Source organism: Euprymna scolopes, chromosome 1 (assembly GCF_053919585.1).
Source record: "Euprymna scolopes isolate OS-2025 chromosome 1, ASM5391958v1, whole genome shotgun sequence".
In the NCBI taxonomy this organism is placed as follows: Eukaryota; Metazoa; Mollusca; class Cephalopoda; order Sepiida; family Sepiolidae; genus Euprymna; species Euprymna scolopes.
The window spans coordinates 102,256,375-102,280,876 of NC_136482.1; the positions used below are offsets into that span (position 1 = coordinate 102,256,375).

At 32.3% G+C, this 24,502-nt stretch overlaps 1 protein-coding gene across 1 annotated transcript in view; it reads left to right on the plus strand.

The window, feature by feature from the left end:
- The window catches only part of LOC145260660 (mitochondrial inner membrane m-AAA protease component AFG3L2-like), a 67,579-nt gene that overhangs the window by 30,596 nt on the left and 12,481 nt on the right, over positions 1–24,502 (plus strand). Inside the window, exons 7-12 of the mRNA XM_080119049.1 lie at positions 8,525–8,612; positions 15,384–15,481; positions 19,469–19,709; positions 20,431–20,584; positions 21,469–21,598; positions 23,692–23,789. Coding sequence (XP_079975175.1) covers positions 8,525–8,612; positions 15,384–15,481; positions 19,469–19,709; positions 20,431–20,584; positions 21,469–21,598; positions 23,692–23,789 — 809 coding nt within the window. The remainder of the gene's footprint in view (positions 1–8,524; positions 8,613–15,383; positions 15,482–19,468; positions 19,710–20,430; positions 20,585–21,468; positions 21,599–23,691; positions 23,790–24,502) is intronic.

Sequence of the window (24,502 nt, forward strand, 5' to 3'; positions counted from 1 at the left end):
CTTTATATGTAGATATTTATGTTTGTGTTGCACTATAAAAAATGACATTTTATTATCATAAATGTTTTTGTTCACTTGTGCTGCATGTTTTATACTTGATACAATCTTTTTTGTTAGATTATATGAAGTGCATATCATAAGAAAATATGTAATTAACATCTATTATTAACGAAATAATGTCCCACTTTCGAACCATTAAATATTTGAATTAGAATGTTGAAAGCCAAGCAAACAATGCAATTTATTTTAAATAAATTATTTTTAAACACAAATTTTTTAATATAAAATGTCTTTAGAAGTAATAGACACTTTTATTTATAGTAACACATTTAGTCACTTTGCAGTTAATAAATCTGTTAGATGGTGTCAACAGAGTTGAAATGTTGATATTGAGGTTATGCTGGCAATGCATGTTGAAATAAGGAAATATAGTGCCACTTTTAAAACATTGCAGATATTTTAATTATATTTAGATTGTTACATTCAAGATGTAACAATTAAAAAAAATATGAAAGATATGAAATATGGTTATAGGAAAATATTTTCCTTTATTTTCAACAATAACAAAATAAACAAAAAGGGTCAGTTAACAAAAGATACAGTTGGTTAGAATTACTACTATCAGTACAAAAAGAAATGACGGCTTGGTGAAACTCTGGTCAAAAACCAGGATGAGGAAGTGGAGGGTACGAGAGAGAAGGAAGGTCGTCAAAATTAAGAACCGCTAACAGGCCAGACTTCGAGTGACTATTCACTCTATTAATAATGAAATTCAATGGTAATAAGATTCCTTTCTGTTTTTCTTTTAAATGTTTGGTCAATTAGAAAATTCCAAAATTGTATTAACCACTAGTCCAGAAAACAGTTTCTGCAAACTTGCCGTGGGTTGAGGGGATGTATTTTCCTTTTTGTATTTTGGATTCGTTCAGCTGGACTTATCCATGAATCAGAGACTGGAGTTACCTTAACGGGTACAAGCTGATAACTGATCTGTTTCCCTCTCCACTTTTATTTATATGGCACTATAACCTATTCTAGATTATTGCAGAACCCTCTGGGGCCTTCTAGGTCATTCTAAACTTTCTATTACTATACTCTGGCTTTTAAACTATTTCGTGAATTAAAAACTTTTGAGATTTGATTATTAGGACTTCCTAGAATACTTTAGCACACATTTTAAACAAACAGTTGATTTTTATTATTATTTTATCGAAATGCTCCCTCGTAATACAAGCGAAAAAATGCAATTTAATATATATATATATATATATATATATATATGTGTGTGTGTGTACAAAGGTTGTTTCAAAAGTAAAGTCTCCTATTTTTTAACTATAAAACTAAAACATTGAAGAGCTACAAAAACGAGTGGTACCATGAAAACAATCTTTTGTGTTCCAGAATTTATTTCCTACATAGTCACCACCATTCTCAATGCACTTTTGTCAGCCTCTTTGATGCCTTCGTTGTAAAAGTTCGAAGTGTGCTCCGTCACTCACATCTCTATCACCACACTAAAATCAATGAACCCATCTCTAAACTGTGCTGACATCAACCACATCGGCTTTGTAAATGTTCAAGGGTCGCCATTCAATGTTGATTAGTTCAATTGTATGTATGAAGGAATTCAATGATGCATCTCTGTTTCTGATGCATGTTCATGACAGGGTTGCTTTCTTAGAGTTTCACCATCAATATCTGCAATAGAGATGAAACTTTCAAGTCATGAATGTATAGGTTCAATCATTATAACAATACAATTTGCAATCTCCTCTGATTCATTCAAGCAGAATAAAAAAAATAGGAGGCAATACTTTTGAAATACTCTCTCTCTCTCTCTCTCTCTCTCTCTATATATATATATATATATATATATATATATATATATGGTTTCCAAAGTGGGACTATATTTCCTGGTGCTACCAGATCAGGCTGCCCTGTGGCTTCCTGAGACGAAATGCACCTACATTGACGTTTTTTGTTTTCTGATCTTTTTTGTAAAACTTAATTATGTTCTGCAAAACCAAAAACAAAAACAACAGCCTATTTCCCCCCCCCCCTTTTTATTTTATTTTTTCCTACCTTACTCCCGGTCCTGGATATGACCTTAAACTATATCCGATGGTGAGGTCCGGCTTACGGGCTTGGGGAGTGTGGAGCCACCTCTTAATTGCCATTGCTCCCAGGTCCACCCTGACCCGGAGTGGTAGTACCTGTTAGGGTCCCAACTATGGGTTAAATAGAAACAGATTTTAAAAAGGAAAAGAAGCAACAAAAAAAGAAAGAAAAAGAAAACAAATATATTCTATTAAATTATCTATTTATTTATTTTTTTTTTTGCCCTGTCGGTAGGGCATGAGAACAAACCGACTGCCCCCCTGCAGAGGGTAAAAATCCCTCAATGGGGCAACCAGTTAGCTGTGGGTTGCTACCCGTAAAGTCTTAGGACGTGATCCTGGTGATTGAGCGAACCTAAACCAGGATACATAGAAGTTTAGGCACCGCAACACATTACTTTGGCCCTTACTTCGATTAGACGGGCGGTCGGAGAGGCCCGATCCGACCAATCGGCCAGTCACGCCAAGCCCCACCATATATTGCCCATTCCAAAAACTCACTACTAATACAACACATCCCCCCTCTCCCACAAATAACCCTACTCCCTAATATATGATGGAAAGCGGTGGCTGAGGGTCAATCGATTAGGTGTGAATATCGATGACGAGGCTGTAAACCCCTCAGGATTGCTACAGATCCCATAGCAATATCAAGAGAGAACAGGTAATCATTATGATACCACCAAAGTCGGTTATATCATCATTGTATCCCTGTAGAGGCTGGGCGAATGGGTTTCCCCCCAGGCTCTTCCCAAATAGGACTCCGAGGTGGGTGGGGAACAAAGATGACGAAAAAAGAAAACAAAATATATGGCTTATTCCTCCCAAAAACCACTCAACCACCCAAAGAGAACCCACTCTGATGTCTCTGACATCAGTAGCTCTGACGAAGAGACGATAAAACCAAGGAACTCAACATTCGTAGTAATAGAATCAATGGAGGAAACTCCTTTGAGCAAACTATCACCTTTTAAAATTGAAAAAAATCTTAAAACTCTAAAACCAAAGTCTATTAAAAAACAATTTAACGGCAGCCTACTAATAGAAACCCATAACGAAGAACAAACTAAAGAAATATTGAAACTAAAATTATTTGAAAACATCAAAGTCAAATGCTACAGACATCCAACCCTAAATACCTGCAAAGGAGTAGTGAAAAGCCACGAACTTGCACTTTGTCCCTTGGAGGAAATCAGGACAAACTTACAGAAACAGAATGTGTTAGATGTTCGCAGAGTTCAAATTAAAAAAAACAGTGAGAAAATCGATACAAATACATATATACTAACTTTCGATTCCCTCACCATACCCAAAGAAGTGAAAGTCGGATATATGAAAATAAATGTAGAAATTTATATTCCAAACCCCCTCCAATGCTTCAAGTGCCAGAAATTTGGACACCATCAAGATCGGTGCACACGATTACCAGTGTGTGGAAGATGTGGAGAAAGTGGCCCACACATTGACTGCAGAAAAGATTTCAAGTGTGCCAACTGCCTGGGAAACCATGGCGCTGGCTCTAGATATTGCGAAATATGGAAAAGAGAAAAAGAAGTGACCAAACTAAAACATATAAAGAATATATCCTACCCAGAGGCCAGGAAAATCATCGAAACTAAAACATATGCAGATGCAACAAAAAAACTAATCCAATCAACAATCAAAATGGTCATATACATGTAACGGATACAACTGACAAGAAAATTGATGTCCTAAGCAAACTAATAAAGGAAATGAAAGAACTATTAGAAGAAATGAGGAAAATGAATAGTACAATGTCTGCAACCAATCCAAGGATAATATTAAGTAAAGACACTACTGAACCACAAAAAGAAACAAAACCACAAACCATTTCTACAAAAACAACCGAACAACCATCAAACACATCACAAGCCAGAAAAGAATCAAAAATCCCCCCAGACAAAAAAAAAAAACAAACAAAAACAGGAAAAGAAAGATCCCGATCTATATCTCGAACAGGGACTCCGACAGAAAATAGATTTGAGGGATTGGAGACGATGGAAGTTGAACACAATTCCAAATGATGAACAAAATATTACAATGGAATATCAGAGGGATAAAAGCAAACCAAAATGAACTCACATTATTAATAACAAATATGAGCCCAGCACTTGTCTGTCTACAGGAGACCTTTCTGAAAGAAAATAATACCATCAACATAAAACACTACACATCTTACAACTACATAAATAAAGATACGGACAGAGCTTCTGGAGGCACATCAATACTTGTGAAGAATGAAGTCCCTCAAAGACAAATAAATATAAACACAAACTTGCAAGCAATTGCAGTTTCAGTGACTCTACATAGAACTATAACACTTTGCTCAATATGCATCCCTCCAAAAGATACAATCAACGAAACTGAGATAACTCAATTAATAAAACAACTCCCTAAACCCTTTTTTCTACTAGGAGATCTCAACAGTCACAATGTAATATGGGGAAGTAAAGAAACAAATAAAAAAGGAAAAGAAATAGAAAACATAATAAATAAAAATAATCTATGCCTCCTTAATAATCAAAACTACACCTATATGTACCCAGCAACAGGTACTTTCACCGCCATTGACCTTACCTTATGTGATCCTTCCATATATATGGACTATGACTGGAAAGTACACAATGACACCTGTGGGAGTGATCATTTCCCAATCATCCTGGAAAGTCTAAGTACTAGCACTGAACAAAAAACACCCAAATGGAACCTACATAAAGCGGATTGGGAAGACTTCCAGGAACAATGCAAAAACCAATTAATTATCGAAAAGAATGATGAAGATGACCATTTGAACTACTTCGTTAAAACACTGACAAACATAGCAAATAATACCATACCGAAAACAACCAAAACCAACAATCACAACAAACCTTGGTTCACAAAAGAATGCAGAAAAGCCATCAGAGCTCGACGAGCTGCCTTGAGAAAATTCGAAAAGTATCCAACAAGCGAAAATCTGGATTTCTTCAAAAACAACAGAGCAAAAGCCAGACGAATCATAAAGGAATCCAAAAGAACAACTTGGAGAAATTATATATCCAAAATTAATGTGAATACCAAGGCAAAAACAGTTTGGAACATGATGAGGAAAATAGAAGGAAAGTGTAGTAGTAGACCAATATCCCACATCTCTAAAGGCAACAAAATATACACCGATCAAAAAGACATTTCCAATAACCTGGCAGATAATTTATCAAAAATTTCATCATGTGACAGACAAACAGAGAAATTCAAAAAGATTAGAGAAAAGGAAGAGAAAAAGAAAATTCTATTTAAATCACAAAATACTGAAAAATACAACCAACCTCTTACCTTGCCTGAATTAAAAGAATCGCTAACCAAATCCCATGACACAGCTACAGGGCCCGATGAAATTCCATATGAAATCCTCAAAAAACTTCCAGAAACCTCAATGAAATACCTACTTGAAATTTTCAATATTATATGGTCCAGTGGAAACGTACCCGAGACCTGGAAAGAGGCCACAATAATACCAATCCCCAAATCTGAAAACTCAAACCTCCAATCCCAATCAAGTAACGTCTCAGATCCATTGAATTTCAGGCCAATAGCTCTAACAAGCTGCATTTGTAAGACCATGGAAAGGATTATAAACAAAAGACTAATCTGGTTCCTGGAAACAGAGAATCTTATTACAGAATTTCAAACAGGATTCAGGAAAAACCGAAGTTCAATAGACCACATAGTCAGACTTGAAACCTTCATCAGAGAAGCCTTTGTAAGGAAGGAACATTTAACAGCAGTGTTTTTTGACATGGAAAAAGCCTACGATACTGTGTGGAAGTACGGTGTTACAAGGGATCTGAAGGCGCTTGGACTAAAAGGCAGAATGCCAATTTTTATTGAAAATTTTTTAAAAAATAGACGGTTCAGAATAAAGGTTGGCACAGCTCTCTCGGACTTGAAAGAACAAGAGAATGGAGTACCTCAAGGGAGTATACTGTCAGTGACCCTGTTCAGTATCCGAATTAACAACATTGTAAAAAACCTTAACCCTGGGGTAGATTGCTCCCTATATGTGGATGACTTCCTAATATGCTGTAGATCTAGATATATATCTATAATAGAAAGGAAGCTTCAATTGTGCTTAAACAAAGTAATGAGATGGACGGAAGAGAATGGATTTAGATTCTCCAAAAGAAAAACGAAATGCATGCATTTCTGCAAACTAAAGAACATGCATAATGATCCTGTCCTAACCATGGAAGGAATGCCCATACCCGTTACTCACCAGTACAAATTCTTAGGGATTTTATTTGACAAAAAGTTAACATTCATCCCACACATAAACTATCTGAAAAAAAAATGTAACAAAGCTGTAAATCTTTTGAGAGTGGTAGCACATACCGATTGGGGTGCAGACAGGGAAACACTCCTTAAACTTTACAGAGCACTAGTCCGCTCAAAGCTAGACTACGGTTGTTTCATATATGGATCAACCCGAACATCATATATAAAAAGCCTAGACCCTATTCACCATACTGGCCTAAGATTGGCCCTAGGAGCATACAGAACTTCCCCCGTGAACAGTCTATACACGGAAGCACACGAACCCCCACTAGATCTAAGGCGAGAAAAGTTAGCCCTTCAATATTTACTGAAACTGAAGTCTTGCCCAAACAACCCTGCATACCAATGTACCTTCTATCCCAAATATGAAGAACTCTTTAACATGAGAAGAAAAACTATCAAAACGTTCGGGCTCCGAATGAAGGAAAGCATTGAAGAATCGAAAATTCCAATCTCCAGCATTCACAACTTCATACTGCTTAAAACACCCCCATGGACCATGAAACAAGTTGAAATAAAACTCAACCTAAACAAAAAATCCAAATCTACCACAAACCCTATTGAATACCACAACGAACTTCAACATTTAAAATTACAATATTCAGACTACACCTTTATCTACACAGACGGGTCTAAAAGCAACAATCACACTGGATGTGCAGCAATGTACCATAAAACCACAATGAAGAGAAATCTTCAAAATGAAGCATCTATATTCACTGCAGAGACTATAGCTATCGATCTAGCACTCAACATAATTTCAGAGGAAACCACCAAAAACTTCATCATTCTCACAGATTCCCTATCAGTCCTATTATCTATACAAAATCAAAAACAAGAAAATCCACTAACAACAAAATTAATAGAAAAAATCAATATCCTTTCAACTACTAAAAACATTATTCTTGTCTGGATCCCCAGCCATGTGGGGATCAAAGGCAATGACAGGGCAGATATAGCTGCAAAAAGATCTTCTCACCTTCCAACTGACAATTTTAAGATTCCACATACTGATCTTAGACCCCAGATAAAAGCATACATACAGGAAAAATGGCAACTGCGGTGGAGTCAGCAAGAGGGCAACAAATTATACTCAATCAAACCTGAACTTAAGGAACGATGTCCGGACATCAAGAGATCACGCCGAGAAGATGTGATACTGACTCGGCTGCGCATAGGGCACACCAACTTTACTCATTCTTATATACTAAATGGAGAATCGGCGCCAGAGTGCATCCCATGCCAGGAGACACTCACAGTAAAACATATCCTAGTTGGGTGTGATGACCTTGCCCCAACTAGAAAATTATATTATACAGAAAGCAATATCGAAGACCTTTTTGAAAAGGTCAACTCAGCAAATATTCTAGCATACCTAAGGAAAGTAAATTTATATAAGAAAATTTAAGGAAATTTAAAGTCACCCAAATATACATATCCATGTATAAATACAACATTTAATTTCTTAGTTCAATTTTATAAAAAAAGGGAGGAAAGGCTGAAAAAGTCATTCCCCCCTCCCAATAAAAAAAGTTAAAAAAAAAAAAAAGGACTCCGGCATTAAATGACCACATAGGTTGATATGCCGTAAAACCAATCAATCAATCAATCATGGGACTATATTTCCTTATGTCAACATGTGTCGCCAACGTAACCTCACAATATCGGCATTCAAATTGTGACTGTTGAACCCATCTAACAGACTTACTAATATTAGGTGATTAATGTCACTAAAAAAAAAAAATGTCTGTTACAGACACATTCTTTCGAAAATTCATGCTTTAAAATAAATCATTTATTTAAAGGCGTTAAAAAATTGCATTGTTTGTTTGTTTTTTCTTTAAAAACTTTTCCAATCAGCAATATATGTTCACATTATCAACAGCAGGTGAATAGCACTTAAAGTAACAAACTGTAAATAAATCTAAATCTAATCTAGTTGACAACATAATAATTATAAAATGTTCAGAAACTGAACATGCAAAACAGTTGTTTGATAAAGAATTGACACTTAAATGAAAACTAAATTTGGTTATTTATGATTCAATTATTGATATTAATTTGTGTGATTTCAGAGCATCTGTTGCTTATTCAGCTATTAACATCATCTTGCCTATCGCAATACTCGTATGGATTATACGCAGATCTTCAAATATGTTACAGGTACTCTTTTTTTTTTTTTTTTTTTTTTTTTTTTTTACATATTGTACTTTGTTTTTAAAGGAATTTCTTTTTAGTGGCTGAAAGGGTTTGGGGTATGAATATTTCTTTTTCTGGTGCTACCAGATCAGAATGACTGGATTTCTGACTTAAATGAATCTAACATTGATGTTGTGCATGCATACTTATTGTTTGATTCAATACCACGTCACAAAATTTAGTGGCAAATACAATGTTTTTATTAAGAGATCATTTTTTCTCTCTTTTTTTTTTTCTTTCTTTCCTTCATAATATCATCTAAAAACTGATTTTTAATTGCGAAGAATTATGATTCTAAATAAATAAAAAAAATTGAAATTTTTCTTTAAAATGTGTACAATCTTTCCCCCGATAAAACTAAATTCATATCAATTTAACTGATGTGACTTATTTTTAATTGGCATGAAAAGAAATATATATTTCCCCCAAACCTTTGGCCTTGATGGAGGGAAGACTAAAACTTGCCACTATGGTTTCAAATGATCTGAAATAACAGCAAAGGGAGACTTGATTCCAAATATTTCTCATATGTTAGATCTCCCCTCTTTTGGAAATAGGGTACAATTATGAATATCTCCAGTATCAAATAATCTTTATACATTGTGAAATTTACTTTATGTATGAAAACAAACGGTCATGGTAGCATTTGGTGGGAAGACAATGGGATGGAATAACCAAAAGGAAATGGCGTGCGCTCCGAGAGCAAAAGAAGTCGCAACCATGTAAAATATGTGGAATATAATTTGGTTGTCTTAAGAATACGGCTTACATTTTCAGCAGCACGTCCAGAACGATACATCAATGTGTTATGACTAAATAAGTATATTCTTTCCTTTTTCCGCTACCTATATATATATATATATACCACCTTTTTTTAGCAATTTTGTAAGTTACAAATCTCAGCGTCTATTGATCAGAATTTAACAAGTGAAAGCTAGTTGGAAAAGTAATGACCTGAATTGTGTAGTGGACTATGTGACATTTGCTCTTAAGGTCACTAATTAAGGGGATCATCCATTATCCAGAGGCTATTTTTGGCACTTTTTTACAGTCATAAAATGTTTTGGTAAAGGTGCAGTATATTTACTCCCACAAAAAATCCTTTAAAATTATCATTATAATAGGTTTCTGAGGATGCTGGAAACAAAAATAACATTTAAAATTTCAGGAAAGTTATAGTTTCAAAAAGTGGGATATCACTTTTCCTTATTAATTTAACGTAAAATGAACATCCACTTTTTAGCTACTTTTTTTTTTTGAGGGGGTGGTGTCTGTTATTTTTATTTTAGAGGTGGTGTCTGTTATTTTTATTTTAGGGGTGGTGTTTATTTGGTAATTGCAACCTGATAGACCAATACAGAATCTACCTCAAAAAAACTTTTCTAGAAGTTTTCAGGTGTGCTGAAAACAAATATCACCTTTAAATTTTCTACAAATAAGTAATTTTCCTGGGTATTAAGTAATGTAATTCTTTATGTTATAAGTGGTGGCTATTGTTGTACGCGCAATATTTTCACTTAATACCCAGAAAAATACTTATTTGCAAAAAATTCAAATGCGATAGTATATATATACACACACACACACACACACACACACACACACACACATGGTAAGCAGCTGATGATCCCCATTTTCTATTTACAAAATTTTAGTTAAGGTTTTCTTTTTCATCCTCATGTAGTTAAATTTTGTTTTAAAATTGAAGACTTTTGCGAAATCGGCTTATGCAAATGCTAAGTCTATTTCTATTTAATAATTTTAGTAAAGGCTTTTTTTTTTTTCTTTCTTCATTCTTATATAAATGAATTCTCTTTTGTCATTATAAACATTTTAGAAGTTGGATTATGTGGGTGCTAAGTCTGCGATAGGTTATAGTTAATATATTTTTTCCTTCCAGGAATTTAAACTGCATTCTTTATTTTTATTTTTGCCTTTTTTTATTCAAAGCTTCTTTAGACTATATATATATATATATATATATATATATATATATATATATATATATATATATATATATATATTACTAGTCGGGGAGCGCCTATCTTTGCCCTTTTAAATCTGTTTAAATATATTTTAATTTTTCCTGATTTTGTATATATTATTATAGAGTTGTGATTTCAAAAGTTTTTAAAAAAAAAAAGTATTTGGGTGCCATCAGCTAAAATCTAAACCAAAAGCAAAACTGTAGCATTCAAAGCTGATGACGTTACGACTGTACCAACGTGACACGCATATGAACTGATTAAAAATTTAAAAATAAAACTAAGTTGAATTTACAAAATATATAACAATTTTTTTCAATTTTGACCCATTTTTGACCCCTTAAAAAGTATTTTAACTAGCTAAAGACCCATGAAAGAATGGCCTGTAAAAAATCTAATCATTTGAGGCCCTAGTATCGCTCTGTAACTTTTAGTTTTGAAAAAGATAGTTTTAAAATATGGAGACAGACAGACTTTTATATATTAGATCTATCTATATATATATATATATATATACTAGCTGTACCCTGCCACGCGTTGCAGTGGCTCAATTTGGTGTAATGGAAAAATTTAATAAAAGAGAAAATGCATGTTTCTTATATTAGTACAGCAATCCACTGCAAAAAGTGAAAAAGAAGGCGAAACTGAAAAAAATGGTACTCTTGCAGAATTTGATCTGGATCCTCGAGAGTTTCTGTCAATCATTCATGTTTTGAACTTGACCAACAATCAGTGGATGAAGCCGAACGTAGCAAAAATGTTGAAACGCTAAATGCTTTTTTTTTTGTTGTTGTTTAAAAAAATGTGATTTAGTAATTAATATTTGGTTGATGGTGGGGGGAGGGGGGGTTTACTATACACAGATTCAAAAAAATCGTCCAAAAACAAAGAAATGAAAGCAAAGCTAAGGTAATTTACGTTTCTACCTAATTGGATAATTGTTTAGTGTTTTTATGTAATGTAAAATGTTTATCGGTATATCTGAAAAATACAAATGGCGGCAGACTGTATCGAACACGTTAAGTTTGGGGAAATTTTGGGAAAATGAGTTTAAACTAAAAATACTGTTAGGAACTCACTCAATATATGTTACCATGATGTAGGCTGGCATATAATCGGTGGTTTTAAACTTTTGCTCGATACAGGTGACGACTTTTAAAAATCCCTTTTAGTGATTACCTGGTTTGAGGATATTTGTACAACTAAACGGCAAATCTGCTCAAAAAAATCCGGTATTATTTTACTTTAAGGCCCGTTTCACGTTCATATATAACGAAATATTTTATTGTAGATTTCGGTGTGCTAAAAACGAATCTGCAAACCGTTTACGTAGCAAAAAAAAAGTTTTCATGACATTCATGAAATTACTTTTTCGAAAAGTGGGTGATCACTTTTCAATGTAAATTTAACTTAGAATGAGCACCCACTTTCTGGCCACCTGAGAGAGGGGCATTTTTCTGTTTCTTGGCTAAAAAGTTATTTGTTTGATTTCTTTTGCATGGTAATAACCCCTGAACTCTGGGACTATTTTCCATTTAACAGCCGTAGCCTTCGTTTACGCTATGCTTAAGCATAAACGAAAGCTGTTTAGCCAATAAACATGGGAAAAAATCCCCCCTCTCTCAGGTGGCTAGAAAGTGGGTGCTCATTTTAAGTTAAATTTACATGGAAAAGTGATCGCCACTTTTTCGAAAAAGTAATTTCTTCATATCATAAAAACTATTTTTTTGTGACGGAAACGGTTTGCAGATTCGTTTTTAGCACACCAAAATCTACAAAAAAAATTTTGTTATTTACGAACGTGAGACGCACAGCCCTTAATGGAAAATTATATCAAAAATCCGGGGGAAAATAGTTTTCAATAAAAACAGCAAATGAATTCGATAGAAAAAAAATGGATGCTATTTTTTTTTTCTTTCTGTGTGTTTCTTGGCTAAAAAGTCTTTTTGTTTGATTTCTTTTGCATGGTATTAACCCCTGAACTCTGGGACTATTTTCCATTTCACAGACGTAGCCTTTGTTTATGCTATGCGTGAGCATAAACGAAAACTGTTAAATATGCATTCGCGTACCAAACTGCCTTGTCAAAAAAAACTTTAAGCCAATAAACACGAAAATAAATGCCCCTTCCTCAGGTGGCCAGAAAGTGGGTGCTCATTTTAAGTTAAATTTAGATGGAAAAGTGATCACCCACTTTTCGGAAAAAAAAAATTTCTTCATATCATGAAAACTATTTTGATACTCCTTGGGCGTTGAGTTCCATGGTGACCCGCAGAATTAATGGTCGTTCCCTTAGTACCCCCCTAGTCAAGGCTAACGCATGTGCACGTAACATTTTTTATTTATTTACTTACGTGGTGGAGTTTCTATACTGATAGGTTTTTTGAAATTTTTTCACTGGATTATTATTGATTGAACACTAACCAGATTATGAAAAAAAATTGAAAAAAAAAAAAAAAATCATTTCAACATTTGAAAGGGATACTCACTTTTTAGTTACCACGTTCTGGTAAATCGGTCACTTTTTATTTATTTATTTTTTTTTTTTCTAAATACGGAAGTGTCTTCGGGAGATATAAAATGGTCGCATGTTGACGAAGCAATGTATCGGGAGGTGCACGGGATTAAAAATTATTGGTAAATTTTTAGATTAGGTCCACCTCCTCAATTTTCTTTTAAATGACGACTTGAAATGGTTTTCGACTATGCTGAATATGAAAATCGCATCGAAATTTTGCAGAAATAAGTAGTTATCAAGATATAAAAAGTTGTATTATGCATTGTAATCTTTGGCGGCCATCTTTTTTACGTGTGTGTATTTGTTTATGGCGCGTGTGCACGTAAAAAGATGGCCGCCGAAGAATACAATGCATAATACAACTATTTATTTCCGCAAAATTTCAATGCAATTTGCGTGTTCAGCATACTCGGAAACCTATAAATGTCGTCCTTGAAAGGAAAATTGTGGAGGTGGACCTAATCTAAAAAAATACCAAATTATTAAACATTTCTCCAGCATGTTAGTGAAATTTATAATACTTTAAAAAATTAAAAAGAAACAAAACAAAAGTTTTGAAAAAAAACTCACCTTTCACAAAAACAATTTAAAAAAAACAAAAAAACCACAAACTGACTAAATAAGTAAAAAAAAAAAAAATAATTAAAAATCTCGAAACTTTATTTTCATGAAAACAATAAAAAAAGTCCTGTTCTCTCTATTTTTTTTTTCTTTGAGAAACAAATATATTTCTGACTTACAAATGCGGTAGAGACTCATTATTTTTACTTTCTATGGTTTTGATATACCGCGTTTTTATTGCTTACAAAATGGGTGACTGATTTATCAGAACGTTGTAACTAAAAAGTGAGCACCACTTTCAAATGTCGAAATAATGATTTCTTTTTTACATTTTTTTTTTTTTTTTTAATAATCTGTTTAATTAGTGTCCAATCAATAATAATCCAGTGAAAAAAAATTCCAAAAACCTATAAGTATAGAAATTAAGCATGGGAGTAATGTTTGTACAACAACGTCGCCTTTCGCACTTTTACAAACATTTTTTTAAAAAAGTAACTAAACCATTTATTGATAATTTGTCACGTGTACAAACATTTATTTATTTACGTAGGCTTAACTCCTTTCATGAATAAGAAAAGTTTTACTCTTTAAGAATAATAAAAGGAAAAAGTTACTGAACATTTATAAAAGGACTTCTTTTCATGAAGGCCAGAGGAATAGTTGGCCGAAAATTCGTGAAACAACAGCAATAAATAAAAATGGTGCTAATGCAGAGAGCAATCCGCGCTTTTTTTTAAAATCATATTTCCACGTTTAAATAACGTTTTACGATATGTTTTTTTTTTTTATTTATTCAATTGTAAGGTTAAAGTACAGAATAGGTACAAAACATCCTTACCTCCCCATGTTAAGAATGACTTTTTAAATAATAACATTATTTCAGCACGGATCACTCTCTGCATGAGTAATCTTATATATAAAAAAAAAAAACTCAAAAGCAAGCAACAAACTTTTTTTTTTTTTTTGGCCTTATATAATAAAGAAAAGATGTGTAAATTAAAAAATTTGGAAGATAAACAAATGAAATATGTTTTTTTTTTTTTTTTTTTTTTTTTTTTTTTTACTTATCGAGTTAACAGAAAATTAAACCTTTCGTCAATTCGTGGCTGTGAAATGAATCGAACCGGAAGTTCAGTTTTATCAACAGAACAGATACGCAGAAACGATTAAATAAATATATTTATTTTATTTAATATTTTAATTTTAATTAGGTAAATTTATTTTAATAACATAAAAACATACCTCGACTCTAAAAATGGGTTGTCTGAAAATTTCAAATAAATTGGTAACGTATAAACATGGTTTTATTTGTTTAGAACGAACCAACTTTACATTTTTATATATATAGATATTGGTAGCCAAACTGAATATTCATCTAGCTGAAGTAAAGGTCAAAGTGGAAGAATGGTTCAACCATTGGAATCCCATCCTAAGACATCACAGGTTGTCACCCACAACCTACAGGTGGCTCTATTTTCAGGGGAAGTTTTAATCTTTGATATGGATTTGCAGTTGGCTAACTTGTGGCCCCCGCCATCAGGATGAATTTTTGGAAACTATGCAGAAATTGTAGATAGCCACCAATTTTATCAGCTTTTGAGCTTGAAAGAGAAATTTACTTACTCTCAGTCTTTCTTTCTTAAACTGTGACTGGCTTTTTAATTTTGACAGGGTGGCCGCCCTGGTGGTCGTGGTGGGGGTGGTGGAATGTTTGGATTTGGTCAAACTACTGCTAAAATAATGAAAGATGACATTGGAGTTCAATTCAAGTAAGTAGTTTCTGTGTTGTCTCCTAAAACTGTAAACATTATTGTATTAAAATTGAGCATTTCTCACTGGAAGAATTTTGTGTTCAAGTAAAATGTTTTATATTACTTACATTAGCATATGAATTGTGATTGTTTTTCCAATGTTTTCAACAATTTTTTTTTTGTTTTGTTTTCAGTAAATTTTGCTTTTCAAATAATGTTCAAATATTTATTCATTTTTTATTTTATTTATATTGAAGATGAAATGTCATGCTATAAACTGATTAAATCTATTTTACAGAAACATCAAAAAGCAGCACCAACAAGTATTTTTTTTTTTTTTTAATAAATTTCATATTGGAAATGTTATTTTTCTTTCAATACAAAAATTTTACACTACTATATTTGAAATTATTTTTCCTAAGAAACCTTTTGACCAGCATTATACCGGTTGTGATAGGAGCAACTGGCTTAATAAAAAATAATCTTCATAAATACTTAGAAGCAATACCTGGAAGACCAAGCTGTAATAAAATACAGATAGCAGCCATAAAGGGAACAGTATCTATTCTTAAAAGAGCCCTCGGATATAAATTTAAATCATAACGGAATCAAGTGTTAGCTCCAGGAAGGAGCCCCTTGATCCCTTAAAACTTACTGAAGTAAAATACAAAAAAAAGCACTAGAATTTCATGCTTACATAATCAGGGTAGAAGTAGGAAATGATAACTACTGCTGGTTGAAATGTAACATAGTTTTTGTGTGGGATTGCCATTTTATTATTTTACCACTGAGAATGGCCTTACCAAGAAAATACACTATACATTGTGAATATTTTAAATATCTTGGTGGTAGGCCGAAACAATTGTATGTTCTGAATGGAAAATAATTTTTTTGTTGAATTTGTAAAATTTGTTCTCTGCATTCAAGGTGGTTCATATAATATAAAAGTATTTATATCTCTGCTCCTACACTATGAGCTATTGATAAAGCTTTGTATTATAAAAATTTATATTTGAAATATATATATTAATGACAAAATAATCATGATTAACAGATTTCCATCATAAAGTTTTTAGTTTTATTACCAGAAATTTCAGTTGTAAAATTTTACTCATTGTTTTCTGAAAACAATGGAAATACCTTTTTTCTGTACAATATTTGTTTGTCTTTGCATAGTTTATATCACCAATAGTGTCATCATCCTCATATTCGGTTGAACGTCCGTTTTAGATACTGGTATGTGGTAGACGACTTATCATTCCTCTTTTTCTCAAATCAATTCTTCTCATATTTTCTTTGGCATTCCCTTGTGAACTGAACCCACTACCTTAACAATTGACATTTGTTGACCCAAGCACTCTCATCCATTCTTTCAATGTGGCCATTCTATAGAAGTTTCCTCTTCTGCAAACATCTTCCTGTATTGTCCAGATTTAATCTTCTGAGATCATCAGAACTAAGCCTATCTTTAAGACGTATTACACATACATTTTTATTATTCTCATAAAATTTCTCTCCATGCAGTGCAAATAGTGACCAAGTTTCACTGCCATATTTCACATTGCGTAGACATAAGAGATTCTTCTCTTGGTTGATAGTGATAGTGCTTTATTGGTTAATAATGGCAAAATATATTTGGCATGATCTAATATCTTTAGATCATGTATTTTATGTTTGTGTTTTTTAGGCATATGTGTGTTTGGTAACTGCAATACAGATTTAATTTAAAAGATTTCTCTAAAAGTATTTATGAATATCAAAATTTTAATATGTATGATCTTTTATGTTTGGCCAACTCTCCTGAACACTATCCCAGTTTAATAATACTAAATCAACAGCGACACTATCCCTATTTACTTGTCTTCCCTCAAGGGCTCTCGTCTTCAGGAGGCCTCAAGTTTTGACAAACTTCTTGGCTTGACCATTACTCCTGATCTTAAATGGAACACGTACATCAAATCTGTTGCCAAGGCCGCTGGAAAAATGGTGGGATCTTTCTATCGATCCGGTAGATATCTCACTGCTGATGCTATTCTCTATCTATATAAGAGCCAGATACGTCCAAGGATGGAGTACTGTTGCCACAGGAGCTGCTAGAAAGGACTTGTCCTGCCTTGATAGAGTTCAAAATAGACTTCGTGGCCTCGTGGGAGATGTCCTTTTCTCTTCACTGTAACCTCTATCACACAGAAGAGATGTTGCAAGTTTGTCTGCTGTATCGTTATTTTCATGGAAAGTGTTCGACTGAGCTTCAATCTATGGTCCCCCTCGCCAAACTTTCATAAGAAACACTCGTCTAGCTGAAAACACTATCAATAATTCCCCCCACTCTTTATTTGTGCCTAAACCTAAACGTAGATTCCATGAACAAAGCTTCTTTCTTAGAATCGCACACCTGTGGAATCGTCTTCCATTTTCCTGCTTTCCAGTTGACTACAATATGGTTGTGTTCAAGTCTAACGTAAATAAGTTCTTGATGAGCCGTTCCATATAAGTTATCAACTTTACCAAATTTTCATTACTAATGATTACTATAATGTCCAATTTCTACTGTACACTCTTTAACCCTTATCCTTGAGTGGCCTCTTGGCCTTGATAATGTGGTGATGCCTATGTAAAAAAAAAAAAAAAAAAAAGGGCAAAGTTAAACATAATGTCAGTTTTTGATTTGAGGAAATTTAGCTCTCAAAAAAGCACTCTGGATTGGCACAAAAATAAAAACTGCTTTAGTCTAGAACAGTTTCTTCACTGACCGAAGACAGAAAAGATAAAATATCAGAAACAGATAGTCACTTTGCTCCTAGTTAAAAGGTCAACAGCACTGATGTCATATATGCTTACTCTGAATGTTCTATTCCAGCCTTTTCATTTCATTTGTACTATTTTTTCTGTTGCTGGCTTTTTCTTGACCGGTTTTTTGTTTTTATGGTTAATGCATTTGCAGACTTAAATCTATATCTAATATTCTACATTTATATTCCCATTGCTGGCATAGTTTCTGTTGCTGAGCATCATTCATTTCGCATGAATCCGATGACTACTGTTGGCATTTGTTTCTCAGATATCTTTCTAGTTTGAATTATTTCTAGAAAGACACAGGATACTTACAAGAGCCATGTGAAGGTTGCCAACATCCTAAATTACTGTGGGATGAACTGGATTTGAACCTGACATTGACCTGAGGTTGTCAGTCTGTGTATTTAACCATTTAGCCACCATCATCTCTGCTGATATAGTCTAGTGTTATTAGACTGGGCTATTGTTCAGGAGAGATGGATACAAATTATAGCTTATATATAAAGAGTTTGATTTTCATAAATACTTGTAGAATTAATTCAGATTTAAGAAATTCTCTTTTTTTTTTCTTCAGATTTGGGCTTAAAATATTTTAAACAAAATTTATACAGTCCTTAATGAATCTATTTATTTTATTGAATTATTTGGATTATTATCCTCATCTTTTACTTGTTGTTTTCACAACATTTCGGCCAATTATTCCTCTGGCCTTTGTCAGGTTAGGATAGGAATGTAGAATCCTCCAACTACATCCACAGCAATTACTGCTTTCAATAGTTGTCATCTCACTACAGTTTGGCCAACTAATCCTCTGACCGGCTTTGAGTAGGATTAAAACCGCTACCTCCAGACAATGCTCATTTGGAAATAAACAAAGGAATTAACTTTAGGTGCTTGCATACATCAAGGGACATAACTATGATTAATCCAACACATTTTTTAAAAAAAATTTTATTTATCAAATTTTTTTTTTTGTATAATACATGCTAATTTATGTTTTGCAAATGACTATCCGTAAAAACCTTAAATTGTTATATACTAATATGCATAATATTTACACGTTTACTAAATACATTTATTAAAAAATAACATGTTTAACTTTTTAAACATATCATTTTTACTTGAATATTTCATTAAATAATGAAATCACAGCTTTAGTTATTTATTTTTAAGTCCTTCATTGGTTTTGTTTTCCTTTATTTTTTGTAGAGATGTTGCTGGGTGCGAAGAAGCTAAAGTCGAAATCATGGAATTTGTGAATTTCTTAAAAAATCCACAACAGTACATTGACTTAGGAGCAAAAATTCCAAAGGGTGCCATACTAACGGGACCTCCAGGAACTGGAAAAACTTTACTTGCCAAAGCAACTGCTGGAGAAGCACACGTTCCATTTATTACTGTTTCTGGTTCAGAATTTCTTGAAATGTTTGTTGGTGTGGGACCATCTCGAGTAAGTAGTTCATTACTTTACCTGAGGATTAATATGTGTGTGTATATGTATCAGTTAAGTCAAACAGCTTGTTTATTACTTCTGCCAAGGAGGTGGTTATGTTTTTGGTTGAATTTGTCACATGCATTCAGCTCCCAAAAAAAAGGACACACTGGATTGGCTATTGCTTGATTAATCATCATCTAACTTTGAACTAATTTAATTTTGGGATGTCTAGCTCAAGGTCACAAAAACAATCACACTTTTGGTGATATTTGATCCATATTGTAGCCAATTAAGTCCTGTATCTTATATGACCTTAACGTTGAAAAGTTAAATGGAATGTGATGATGATGATCGAGTTTTGTCATGTAAATGTACCTTTTTGATCAATAGAAAATCAAATTAGGTGGGAGTCAGTCAATACAAAGTCTTTCTACTATCCCAACTGCTGGATTTTCTACTAAAACATCAAAGTGATTAAAAATAACAAACAAAGAGCATTGTGTAATTTGTTGATTCTGTCTTGGTTTATATACAAGGAAAGTGATGTAAAAATTGTTTAAATATTAACAAAATGTAAACTTTTGCAACCAGACATTTATTTTCAAAGTAACTAGTGAAACTTTGATGCTTATAAAATATTTTCAAAATGGTTTTGAATAAGTATAAAAAAAAAAAAATTTAAAAAAATGAAAAAAGAGAAAAAGTGTTTATTTTTACTGTTCTACTTTCTTTCCAGGTAAGGGACATGTTTTCACTTGCACGGAAAAATGCCCCTTGCATTTTATTTATTGATGAAATTGATGCTGTTGGGCGAAAACGTGGTGGTCGCAGTTTTGGAGGCCACAGTGAACAGGAAAACACATTAAATCAACTTTTAGTCGAAATGGATGGTAAGTGATTTTTGTCCTCCAATAAAATATTTACTTCATTGATCCTTGGAAAAATAAAAGACCAAGAAATGGTATTAATTTGATGCATTTGTAACCTAATTGTTAGTGCTACCTCCAGGACTGGAAAATCTAAGTAAGAGGAAATTCATTGCTTTTTGGGAGAAGTTATTAAAAATCTATGTAAAAAAAAAAAAAAATGACCAAATCAAGCAAAAAATCATTCATTAAATGATGATAATTTTCATCATCAGATATCACTTAAAAAGAATCTGAATTCTTTTTTCATTAAATGTGTTTCTGAGTATTTAGCAGAGAAGCTAACAAACAAAAAAGTGTCAAAAATTTAAATATATGACAAATAAATGTTACCAAAGGCAAGATAAGTTATTTTTCTACTGACCTGGATAAGTTTTGTGTATTTTAAGATATTTATTTGGTTCAAAAAATAAGTAGAGTCAAGTTGGTAAGTTAAACCGATAAGCAACGTGGCCAACAAGAACATGCAGTCTTCGGAACATCAATAATACCCCCCCCCCCAAAAAAAAACAAGTACTGATAAAAATACACACAATAAATGTTACTGTGACACTTAAGTGGATTTCTATCAGTATTTTGTCTATTTTTTGGACTTTTAAGTTATTATTAACACTCTGAAAACTGCATGTTTTGTCAGCCATGTTAATTGTTGGTTTAACTTACCAGATAAAAGCTTACTATTTGGTTCTGAGTGTTTTGGATGATTTTAGAAGCAAGATAAATCTCAAATTTTTATTTATTATTCTTTTTCTTTAGGACTTTCTTTTAAGATAATTTTCGGAAAACTTTTTCCTTTCTCAAGCTGTTAATTTAATAAAGTGTTGACATATATGTGCGCATATTTTCAGGTTTCAATACACAAAGTGGTGTAGTTGTATTAGCTGCTACAAATCGTGTAGACATCCTCGATCCAGCCCTCCTCCGTCCGGGCAGATTCGACAGACAGATTTTTGTACCAGCTCCTGATATAAAAGGCAGGCAAGTCACCCGTTTAATTTATTCAATTATTTTATTGCACTAAATATGGTATAATCACGTTGACACACTGGTTCTTGTTTGATCACGAAAGTTAAGCAACATTGAGCTTGGTCAGTACCAGATGGATTACCATTTGGGAATACCAGATGCTGTACATAAGAGGATGTCAACATCTTCCTGAAAGAACTGCAAAACCTAATCTTGTCATCTCCCCTGGCCGGTATATACATGCGATAGGGGATCGCTTGGAAATTTAATATTCCTTTGAGACTTCCTCTTTTGTGGGAAGCCAGTTTAATCCGCCTAGGGTGAATGTCACTTTCAGTGCTATAAAAGAAATAAATTAATTTTTTTTTTTTTTTTTTTCTTTTTTTATAGCACTGAAAAGTTTTTCTTTTCATCTGAGAGTTTATTAGGTTTTATATCCATATTACTGTAACACATCTTCACTTGTTTACTTCATCTAAATTCTTTATTTATCTCTGCATTTGTTCATGGAATAAATTGAATCTCCTTGAAAAGTGGTAGCAGTTATCCAAAGTTTGTTATTTTATAATCATCTCTTCTAGATTGAAAAAAAAAAATAAATAGTTTTAATAAAATATGAGCTTAGGAAAAAAATAAAATAATGAAATAAACACCAAAGTAAAATATTTTAGTGATTAGACTTTGGTTCTACTGCGATAACCAAAGGAAAATTTAGCATTAGTTAGCGAAAGTTCAGTTCTCAAATTTATAGAAATTGTTCTTAAAAGGCTTAGGAAAAGGAAAAACTAGGAATGTTTTCAAACATTTGATCAATGTTAAGAAAGGATAAAGATTGTGTAGCTTAGGAAGAATTTATACAAATCTAGCAAAAATTGATCTATCATCCTTGCAGCTCAAAGTTTGATATAATTTTATAAATGTTTAATTTTTTAAATTTTAATACAAATAAATGCCAAATTTTTCAAATATTTACATATCAGTGATAACATCAAAACAATAATATTAACACTAATAATAATTAATGGCTTAAATATTATTCGTAAAACAGTTACTCAGTAGTCGTTGAACATTATATTTACTAATTATTTGTAAAAGCCCTTTTCAATAAATGACTCTCCTATGTTATTTTACCTTTTATGTTTTGTAAATAGGAGAGAGAGAGAGAAAGGTCCCAGTTTATAAAATAACTTTGTAGAAAGATAAGAACCAAAAATTACTAGTCTATTTCTATTTACAAACCTGAAAATGAAATTTGCCAAAAAGTTCTAATCATCATCATCATCATAATATTTAGTTTAACGTCCGTTTTTTTTTTTTTACTTCCAAACTTATCTCTGGTCGGGTTTCTTTCGAAAACATTTCCTTAATTGAGGAAAATTTTTTTTATAGGCTGGATGCCCTTTCTGACGCTAACTCAGTGATGATGGGACTCTTGTTTTTATCGAGATACTAAGGTTAAAGGATGCTTCCCATGCCCTTAATTTTTTCTATCAAAAAATCAAACACAAAAGTAAAATTTTTTGGTGCGTATTTTTGTACCTAGATTATGAAACAAATTAAAAAAAAAAAAATCAAATTCCAATGTTTAACATAAATAGGATCTCCTTTGGTCATTCATGTAATCTGTGAGTAGAATTACAAGGGTTATTCTTAAACTTTGTCTTTCTATAAAATAACTTTTTAAATATTACACAAAACCACAAGAAAGAGAAGCATTAATTTAATAAAAACTGATGCTAACTGTCCTTAATGAATGAAATAATTTTATCAATGAATATAAGTATTATTACTAAATATCAGACTTAGTTTATTATTTTTAATATATTTTTTTAATCAGATTTTACATCCAACTTTTTAACTGTGCACATTTTTATTAGTGTTATGGCCTTGCAATTTTAAAAGTTGATGTACACTTATTACTGGAAACTAACTAAAGAAATAACTTTATGTATCTACAAAATAATCTTTTAAGCTAATAAATGTGATTTACTCTGTTTATATATTGATATTTGCTAAATGCTTGTATTTTAAAATTGAGGTAAACAATAATGTAACATACTAGATTTAACAAATATATTATTCAAAATTTTTTTGTATTCTTTCAGAGCCTCAATATTTAAGGTACATTTGAAGAATCTAAAGACTGACCTTGATAAAGAGGAAGTGTCAAGAAAAATGGCTTCATTAACACCAGGATTTTCAGGTTAGTCTTTTTTTTTTTTTTTTTTTTTTCTTTTTTTATCATTATATTATCAACATATATGCCTTTTTTTTTTTTTTTTTTTTAATTCTTTCTAAAAATGTAAAATATTTTCTTACAAGAAATATATTCAGTGTTTAACATCCATTTTATATGGTGCAAAATAAATTAAGAAAAAACGTAACAAGAAAATGATGGGGATCAGTGGTCGAAACAAAACTAAAACTGAAAAAACTTCTAGGCAAAAACCGCAAAAATGATTTTTTAAAAAATGATAATAAAGCATACAATGCAAAAGGGTTAAAAGAAAAAATAATATTAAAAAAACTTCCTCAAAAAGAAATAAAGTTGATTCACTTACTGATTTGATGAAAGTTATTAAACCCATTGTTAATGAAGTTGGGAGTAATTGACTCTGACCCTAAGTCAGTGAAAAAATGTAAAAGTTGCTTCATTTAATGTCTATACAAGTTGATTGTTTGGCAATGATTATGCCATTTCTGATCTGTTCCATGTGTTGCAATTGGAAACATTTGAGCAGACATGGATCCCTAGCTTTATAGTACTGAAATAAAACTGAAAAATACTTAATTTGGTGCTGGTAAAAGACTAGAAAAACAATTTCATACACTTGTAGATGTAATCTGTTTGGGGCAATCTGTAGCAGCAGGAATTGGCACGGTTGAAAATGACAAGCATAAAAATTGCTTGAAAAA